This window comes from Helianthus annuus, chromosome 4, assembly GCF_002127325.2.
Source record: "Helianthus annuus cultivar XRQ/B chromosome 4, HanXRQr2.0-SUNRISE, whole genome shotgun sequence".
Lineage (NCBI taxonomy): Eukaryota > Viridiplantae > Streptophyta > Magnoliopsida > Asterales > Asteraceae > Helianthus > Helianthus annuus.
In genome coordinates, this window is record NC_035436.2 from 205294478 (window position 1) to 205304261 (window position 9784).

At 42.1% G+C, this 9784-nt stretch overlaps 2 protein-coding genes across 2 annotated transcripts; both read left to right on the top strand.

Moving 5' to 3' along the window:
* Positions 1–4235: 4235 nt before the first annotated feature.
* On the top strand, positions 4236–8544 carry LOC118491628 (protein FAR1-RELATED SEQUENCE 2-like). Its single transcript, XM_035989541.1, has 2 exons — positions 4236–4702; positions 8276–8544. Exons 1-2 carry the CDS (start codon positions 4243–4245, stop codon positions 8542–8544), a joined length of 729 nt encoding a protein of 242 aa, XP_035845434.1. The 5' UTR covers positions 4236–4242.
* Positions 8545–8709: 165 nt separating this feature from the next.
* LOC110938165 lies at positions 8710–9784 on the top strand. Its single transcript, XM_022180636.2, has 2 exons — positions 8710–8906; positions 8993–9784. Exons 1-2 carry the CDS (start codon positions 8710–8712, stop codon positions 9723–9725), a joined length of 930 nt encoding a protein of 309 aa, XP_022036328.2. The 3' UTR covers positions 9726–9784.

A 9784-nucleotide genomic window follows, 5' to 3' on the forward strand; every position in this document is an offset into this window, starting at 1 on the left:
AAAACATTAGTCAAGACATGCTACTTCTTTTACAAATAGAAGTAACGAAAATCCAAGGTGCAACATGAGTTAATTTCTTATATAAAAAACTGAATTTTAATAGACCTAATTGTTATTTAAAATAGAGTTAACTGCGATTTTCGTCCCTGTGGTTTGGTCACTTTGGCCATTTCAGTCCATTTTTCAAAAATGCGTCATTTTCGTCCCCCACGTTCTGGAAAGGTGCCATTTCAGTCCAAAAATCATAACCCAGTTAAGTCAGTTAGTAAATAAGGACCGATTGTGTAAATTTGTAACATAAAGGACCATTTAAGTAAATATTAAACACCACCACCACTAGCCCTGCCACCACCACCACTCCGCTGCCACCACCACCGCCACCACAGCCCTGCCACCACCACCACTCCGCTGCCACCACCACCGCCACCACAGCCCTGCCACCACCACCACTCCGCTGCCACCACCACCACCGCCACCGCCACCAAAGCCCTGCCACCACCACCACAGCCCTGCCACCACCACCACAGCCCTGCCACCACCACCACAGCCCTGCCACCACCGCCACCACAGCCCTGCCACCACCACCACTCCGCTGCCACCACCACTCTCACAGATCGTAAACAACTCCCCACGCTTTGTAATTGTTCAATAAGCATGCCCGACACCACGTGAAATCGGAGTTTTTATAAAAAATTCAAAGTGGAATTAATCCACAGAAGTTTGTCGATTAAGTGTCAAATTGTTGTGTTATTTAGAGTCCCTGAACCCATACGAAACTCTCACACCCTTCAAAATCCTTTACCCCTTCGAAAATACCCTCTGTTCATCGTCTGCAAGTCTCGCCGGAATACCCGTCGCCGGAGACTGTCGCCACGCCGTTGCACGCGATACCGGATCGGTTTTAATCACCCAATCGGTATGTTTATACTTGTACAATGTTTCTGCAAGTTTAATTTGAATATTATCCGGTATTGATCGAGAATTAGGCCGTTTGACTTCTGTTGACCGTTTTGGGGAAGACGATGAACAGTAGCATGGTCACCACCGCCGCCGCCGGAACCACCACCATCAACGTCATCATCGTCATCATCTGGGGAAGGCAGCCCCACCGTCGCCGGTTCTCTCTCCCGCCTCGTTATCTCTCTCTCTCTCTCTCTCCGACTTTCTCCCTCTCTCGTCTGATATGATGATGAACCGGCTGTGGTGGCGGTGGTGGCAGGGCTGTGGTGGTGGTGGCAGGGCTGTGGTGGCGGTGGTGGTGGCAGCGGAGTGGTGGTGGTGGCAGGGCTAGTGGTGGTGGTGTTTAATATTTACTTAAATGGTCCTTTATGTTACAAATTTACACAATCAGTCCTTATTTACTAACTGACTTAACTGGGTTATGATTTTTGGACTGAAATGGCACCTTTCCAGAACGTGGGGGACGAAAATGGCGCATTTTTGAAAAATGGACTGAAATGACCAAAGTGACCAAACCACAGGGACGAAAATGGCAGTTAACTCTTTAAAATAACAAGAACGAACTATGTATCACTTATATTTGTTTTATAACCGAAACACAAAAACTAAATTTTAAAATAAATAAATTAACATATGTTCAAAATGTATTTAGTCATGATAAAATGATGTGACATGTATAAATAAATAAACCATACGAAAAATATCACATATGTATAGAGTTTGAAAGAATTTTTACTTATTACATATACTAGTAAACTGTAATTTGTGTTCTTGTGGTTATATGGTAGGTTCCCACTAACCCTCTCTCCCTCCTCTCCGATCGTCTACCCGACGCCACCCGCCAACCTCCAACAACGTCGGCCATGTACTCCAACCCAAATCTGCACATATACTCCAACCCGACGCCGGCCACATGTACTCTAACCAGGCGCCACCACTGGCACCTACTTCACACTTCACATGTACTCCAACCTAACACCACCCCGATCATGGCATTTCCTGTGGAGGCGGTCATGGATACACAAGTAGTCATAGGTAACTTTGAACTTCGCTTTACTTAATCTTGATTAGTGTAGTTTACTTGAAATTGAACATGATACTAGTTTATTTTAAACATTTGTAGCCCGACATTAAGGTCAACGGTACCCTAACCCACCTCTTATTGCACATGAAGGTGATTGTGAAGTTCTTAAACAATATGAGTTCCGCTTTAAATGAGGTGGGGAAGATATGATCAAATAGAGGAAGATGATTTTCTCTAGTTTGATGCCTAATTATGCTAAAACTAACATTTGATCATAGTATTTTTGATGATCCAGGTTAATTTGTAAATGATTATTTTGAAAGGGTGTACATATTCAGACACCTTATTCCCTAAATCCACACCCTTCTAGACGCCTCGTATAGACCTATACGAGGCGTATAGGTTTGCTTTTCCCGACCAGCTTCTGCACCTCGTACAACGTCACATCAGTCAACTTATACGGGGAGTCTAGCCCTGTACGAAGGGTCAATACGAAGGTACTTAGACGCCTCGTATAGGTCTATACGAGGCGTCTTGGACTGACCGATTTGACTATGATGAGACTATGCCCGACATGACTTAAAGGCATACGGGGAGTAAAGACCTATACGAGGCGTCTTTAACTCACATAAAATGCAACCTACAGTGCGTTCTTGGTCCACATCCGAGCATTCAACAAACAAACACTCACATTCTGTTTCTTCTTTTATTTGTCTTTGCGTTATTATCATCCCGGAGTGTTGAAATGTCATCATATTGGGACGGCAACTATATATTCGGGCAGTATTCTAGCGAAAAGTGGGGGCACGAAGGCGTTCCGGTAACAGTTATTAGCGTAAATGTTTTAATTGCTTGTTGTTTTAGTTTATTATTTACTAATGATGATACGGTTGTCTATTTTGGAGGAGTCTGGCGTTCCCGATTCTAATGAGCAAGAGGAGGTTGTGTCTAGTATACAAGGAAAACAAAACAGCCCGTTTCTAGATTTGAACAAGCATCCTCCTGTTGATGAAACAGCCCCTGTAGATGACTCATACCATGCTAGTGGATACGGAGGAGACGGTGGATACGGAGGAGACGGTGGATACGGAGGAGACGGTGGATACGGAGGAGACGGTGGATACGGAGGAGACGGTGGATACGGAGGAGACGGTGGATACGGAGGAGACGGTGGATACGGAGGAGACGGTGGATACGGAGGAGACGGTGGATACGGAGGAGACGGTGGATACGGAGGAGACGGTGGATACGGAGGAGACGGTGGATACGGAGGAGACGGTGGATACGGAGGAGACAGTGGATATGGTGGATACGGTGGATACGGTGGATACGGGGGATACGGTGGATACGGAGGAGACGGTGATCATCAGCAATTCATTTCCCCGGGCACTCCTTATGTTCATCAAAACAATTCGGACGTTGGAGGATATGGTGGTTATGGTGGATATGGTAGATATGGTGGTGAAGCACCTCCGATTCTAGACAGTCTGTACTTAAAAAAGACGGTATAAATTACTATTTTATTATTAATATTTTTATTATTATTATTATTATTTTTATTATTATTATTATTATTATATTATTATTATTATAGTATTATTATTATTATATTATTATTATTATTATTATTATTATTATTATTAATATTGTCGATGTTACAGGTTTTCAACTCCTTAGATGAACTAAAGAAACGGATACAAGAAATAGCAAATGCGGATGGTTTCGTTATTGTCACCCGTCGATCAAAGGAAATCGGGGGAAGAACCGGGAGGGTATGGCTTGAATGTGATCGTGGTGGTGAGCACCAGAGTACAGCAACACTTAGAAAAGCTGGAAGCAAAAAAACCGGTTGCCCGTTTTACCTGCTAGCTGTTCGAAACCACCCGTATGAAACCTGGGAGATAAAAGACGGAACAATTGAACATAACCACGAACTTTGTGAGGACCTGTCGGCCCACGCGTTTGTGCGAAGGTTTACTCCAAGCGAAATGAAACTGATCGAGCAGCTGACAGCTCAAAACATGGAGCCGCGCAAAATATTTCAAACGATAAGGAAGCAGGACCCCGACAGGTTTCATGTTCAGAAAGACGTTCAAAACGTTGTAGCGAAGATTAGAGCCGAACAAAGACAAGGATTGACTCCCATGCAGTCACTAGAAAATGTGCTGATGAACAACGACTTTATTTACGAGACACGGGAAGAACCCGGAACAGAGATCGTAACAGAGATCTTCTTTCTTCATCAGGACTCGAGAGTCATGTGGCGTGCATTCCCCCACGTCATGATGATCGATGCAACGTACAAGACAAACATATACAATATGCCCTTTATCCAGATTGTTGGTATGACGCCTACCAACAAATCGTTTATTATCGCGCATGCCGTTGTTAGTAAAGAACGGGGTGATAACTTTGTGTGGGTGCTTGAGAGGGTTAAGGCAATGTTGGATGAATGTATGGAGCCACGTGTGATTTTAACGGATAGAGACCTAGCCCTTATGGGCGCGTGTGCTAAAGTATTTCCAGACGCCTCCAGGCTTCTTTGCAGGTGGCACATACAACAGAATGTTATGAAGCACTGCAAGGGTGCCTTCACAGACGACGACTGGAAGAAATTTATGTCATTCTGGGGGACATTGATTGAGTCTCCATCCATACCCATCTACGACTACCACTTGCGCAACATGCGAAAGCGACTTGTGGAGTGCAAACGTTCTAGTAAGTTTTTCTAATAACATACGACTCACCTATGCAAATTTTATTAAATTATTTTTACTTTTTAGGAGTCTTCAAATACGTGTACGATAACTGGCTAAAAGACTATAAGGAGATGTTTGTCTTTGCGTGGACTGATAAGAGGCGCAACTTTGGTAATCGTACTACAAACAGAGTTGAGAGCCAACATGCCAACTTAAAGAGATACGTCGAAGATAGGAGCTCGCTGGACCGTATAGTTGGTTGTGTCCGGGATATAGTTGAGACACAGTTCGGTGAAATAAGGAAGACTTTTCGAGAAAGCATTGAAAAAACAATGAAACACCACAAACACCCGATGTTTCAACACCTACTTGGAAAAGTATCCCACAAAGCCCTTGACTTGTTGCATGGAGAGGCAATTAGGAGGCTAGATGTCTTGGAGCGCTTTAATTCATCATGTGGTTGCCAAATGTGGCACAGCTGTGGGTTGCCCTGTGCTTGTAGGATAGAAAAGTACATGCGTGAAGGTAATAATTGTTGAACGTACAACACTTGTGTGATATATTTCCTTTTTTCATTTTACTTAAACAATATTGCTTTTAACCGTGCAGAGCGTCCGATTCAACTCGAAGACATAGACGTCTTCTGGCGGAAACTTAACTTCCAAAGTTGTAAATTGATAGACGACTCCCTTGACGTGGTCGAAGAGCTAGATGTTGTTAGACAACAATTACAGTCGCACCCCCCAGCTCAGCAAAAAAGCCTGCTTTCAAAGATTAAAGCGGTGTTGACTCCAACGAAATCTACCAAGAAACCACCGGTTGTCCAACAAAATACTCGTGGCCGACCAACAACAAAGCAGGTACAAGAAAGGTTGGACGAGGCCTCTCGTATAGATGAAGAATTGAGGAGAAGCTCCTTCGGTGATGCAAACACGTGCTTTGAAGGTTCACGACAAAGTAAGTACGATAAACCTCGCCACAGCTCATACGTTCCGTCTCAGGCCTCACAACAGTCGGTTATAAGGTCCCAAAAACCCAAAGCGACCCTAAGCCGTTCAAAGAGTTCTAAGAAGAAAGAGACACGAGATGATCACGGTTTTCCTTTAATCATTGGGGACGAGTACGTGGGAATCATCGAACGGTTTAAGTCTGACATTCCGCCAGTGTTCCATCCGTACGTCTCGTGCATACGAGATGTGATGCCGGACGGTCATTGTGGGTTTCGGTCTGTGGCTGTGGGCTTAGGGATGGATCAGAGTTCATGGGGGCTTATTAGGAGGGACCTTGTCCAAGAAATGGATCAGAACGAATCGATCTGGTTCCCAATATTTGAAGCATGGGCTGATGGTTATTTTCACACGCATCGTCAGGGCCTAATTTGGGATTCCGTGGCCGGTTGTGGGGAGAATCACTGGATGGACTTCCCCTTTGCAGGACTTCTTATTGCACAAACGTACGGTATCGGGGTGCACCTGTTAACGACAACCATGGGTGCGAGTTCCACTTACTTCCCAATACTAAGTCCTCCGGCTAATCAACAACCATTATTCATAACGCTTACACATGTTAACGAGAACCACTTCATACATGTTAAGCTGGAAGGGGATTATCCTATGCCACCAGCACACGGGCTATGGTTGACCCACCGAAGACCCCATACAGAACAATGGGAAGATATGTACTTGCCACGTCTAGAATGGTATACATCGATAATGAATCCTCGGCCAAGATCAAACCCCAGTCTTAATTACATAGATAGTTACACGGAAGAATGATTTTTGTAATTAATAGTATTTTATTGTAATTAATAGAATTTTATTTTAATTAATAGTATTTTATTGTAATTAATAGTATTTTATTTTAATTAATAGTATTTTATTGTAATTAATAGTATTTTTTTTTGTAATTAATACTATTTTTTTGTAATTAATAGTGTTTTTTTGTAATTAATACTATTTTTTTGTTATTAATACTATTTTTTTGTAATTAATAGTATTTTTTTGTAATTAATAGTGTTTTTCTATAATTTTCTACAAAAAATACAACTGTACGACTCGTACAGAACTAGACCCCTCGTATATTGTTGCACAAAAGACCATTTAGCCCCTGATATGCCCCCAATCTAGGCTTATTTCAGGGGCTAAAAAGTAATTTCACTTAAACCAGACGCCTCGTATAGGGCTATACTGAGCGTCTATCAGAGCGGGTTTTTGAAAATTTAAATTTTGAATATCTGAATTTCAAAATTTGAATTTTTTGAAAATGGACGCTTCGTATAGACCTGTACGAGGCGTCTATTTGAGCGGTAACAATTCTTTTCTTTTAAATTTGAATTTTGAAAATATTTTTGGTTAATTACTATTTTACCCCTGTTTAGACCCCAGTATAGCCATTTAGCAGGGGCTCAAAGGTAATTTCAAGCCTGTACGATGCGTACAGGTCTGTACGAGGAGTACAACTGAGGCGGTTACTTTATCACCTTTTTCCTTTTTAATTATTAAAAGGTATTATTAAATGACCATTTTGCCCCTGTGTAGCCCTCCGTATAGCCTTTTTTCAGGGGCAAAATGGTAATTAACCATTCCAGAAATATCTTTTTGGTTTGGTTAATTACCATTTTGCCCCTGAAAAAAGGCTATACGAAGGGCTAAACAGGGGCAAAATGGTCATTTAACAAAAAGAATAGACGCCTCGTATAGATCTATACGAGGCGTCTAGGCTTCGTATAACACAGGGGGGCCTAGACGACACAGATCATACACCCAAACAAAAAACACACACATACGCTGCTGCTTGGTCTATACGCGTCGGACGTATTTTCAACCGTATTTTTGAAGAATCGAAGCATCACCGGTACGTATTTCATCCCGTAGTTAAGTATTTTTGTCTCGTTTATGCCTTTAGACCGTAGGTTTGCCCTGAATTTGAATTTTGTTGGGTTTTGGGGGTTTTAGTATGATGATGATGATGAACTTGTAGAACAGGACGCCGAGTATAGCCCTATACGAGGGCTATACGAGGGTCTGAATTTTTTTTTTATTATTATTGTTATTATTGTTTATTGTTATTATTATTATTATTAATTATTATTATTGTTATTATTATTATTATTATTATTTATTAATTATATTATTAAATATTATTATTATTATTATTTATTAATTATTATATTATTATTATTATTTATTAATTATTATTATTAAAAACATTATTATTATTTTTATTTATTATTTATTAATTATTATTATATTATTATTATATTATTATTATATTATTATTATTAATATTATTATTGTTATTAAATATTATTATTATTTATTAATTATTATTATTAAAACATTATTATTATTATTGTTATTTATTATTTATTAATTATTATTATATTATTATTATATTATTATTATTATTAATATTATTATTGTTATTAAATATTATTATTATTATTATTTATTAATTATTATTATTAAAAACATTATTATTATTGTTATTTATTATTTATTAATTATTATTATATTATTATTATATTATTATTATTATTATTATTTATTTATTTATTATTGTTTTATTTATTATTGTTTGTATACGTATACAGTATTTATTATGGAGGACGATCTGATACCGGGCGATGACATTCACATAGAGCCGGTTCAGCAGGGTCCACGACGGAGACAGCGACCGCCTGTGGATACGCTTCAGGGGCATCCATATCTTGAGTTTCCCGACGGCACTGACGCCGCCCGTCATTGCCAGAAGCTTAGGAGGATGCACGTTGGATCGCATGCATCGATCGACTGGGATGCGATGGAGGAGATTGCTGAGACGCCGAGAGTGCGTCGGTTTATACCTATCGATTCGCCGTGACATCGTCTTTTTGATTTGGCGCACACGCCGACCTACAGGGAGCTGCTGGTCGAGTTCCTTTCGTCATTCACATTTCACCCTCCTGGTGAGCCAGTGCCGCTTCCGTACCCAGGTGCTCCCCATCCGCCTGAGGTTTCTTTCAGGCTTGCTGGCGTTATGCGTTCGATGACGCTAGCACAGTTTGCGGTGCATTGTGGTTTATACATGCAGGAGGAGATCGAGACTGAGATTTACACAGCGGGGCTAGTGGTGGTTGAAAAACCCACTCTTGTAGGGTTTTGGCAGGTGATTGCGGGGGCGGGTCATTGGGAGCACGAAAAGTCGAAGGGGAGGGTGTCGTTTGTTAGGGACCCACTATACAGGTATGTACGTTTATTATTGCAATTATTGTGATTATATGCACTGTTTATTAATCTCTGTTTTTGTATTTCGCTAACACTATCTGCAGGTATCTGCACCATTTGCTCGCCACTTCTATTTCAGCGCGCGGCTACAGCCGTGAGTGGTGTACGACCACAGATCTTTTTTTCCTTTACTGTTTGTTGTATAGGAGGCCGTGCGCGCTAGCACACGGTCTAGCCCAGTACTTCGCCTCCGGCCATCACCGGCAGGAGCGCGGATTTTTGTATGGCGGGGCGTACGTGACCGTCATTGCCCGTTCATTGGGCCTCGTACCACACCAGGACCCACATCTACGGACGCCGGCCATCATGCCGACGCGGATGGGTATGCAGTCGCTATGGGGGATGAGGGTTATCAAGAGGTTCCCCGTTGGCCCGCGGTTTAAAAACCGCGAAGGGGGCGTATGGACAGAGCAGGCCTTACCAGAGCATTTCGAGCCCGTTCATCCTCCTGCAGATCCTGCTGATGTAGTGCCCGTGGAGGACCCTCCGGAGGATCTAGACGGTGCAGCGGAGCCACAGCCACCGCCACCTGCCGGGGCACCTCAGTTTCCACGTCACGTTATTCGAGGTCGTGCCCCAGGAGCTGCGCTACATTCGGATGTACGAGCCAGGCTTGACAGGCTCGACGATTTGGTAGGTTGGCTGGTACGGGCGGAGCAGGATAGACGGGAGAGAGAGGGATTACCCCCGATACCGCTTCCACCGGTTCGAGCACCACATCAGGAGCACCAGCCACAGCAGCAGCATCAGGATTCAGATTCGGATTTGGATGCATAGACCTGTTGTTGTTTTTATTGTTATTATGGATGTACAAACTTATCTTATATATTTTTGTT

Bases quoted from the DNA above. Each gene is read 5' to 3' on its own strand.
- LOC118491628 (XM_035989541.1), top strand. From the start codon at position 4,243: ATGTGGCGTGCATTCCCCCACGTCATGATGATCGATGCAACGTACAAG. The intron at 4,703-8,275 runs GTAAGTTTTTCT...ATACGTATACAG, and splicing joins TGTGGAGTGCAAACGTTCTA to TATTTATTATGGAGGACGAT.
- LOC110938165 (XM_022180636.2), top strand. From the start codon at position 8,710: ATGACGCTAGCACAGTTTGCGGTGCATTGTGGTTTATACATGCAGGAG. The intron at 8,907-8,992 runs GTATGTACGTTT...CACTATCTGCAG, and splicing joins GTTAGGGACCCACTATACAG to GTATCTGCACCATTTGCTCG.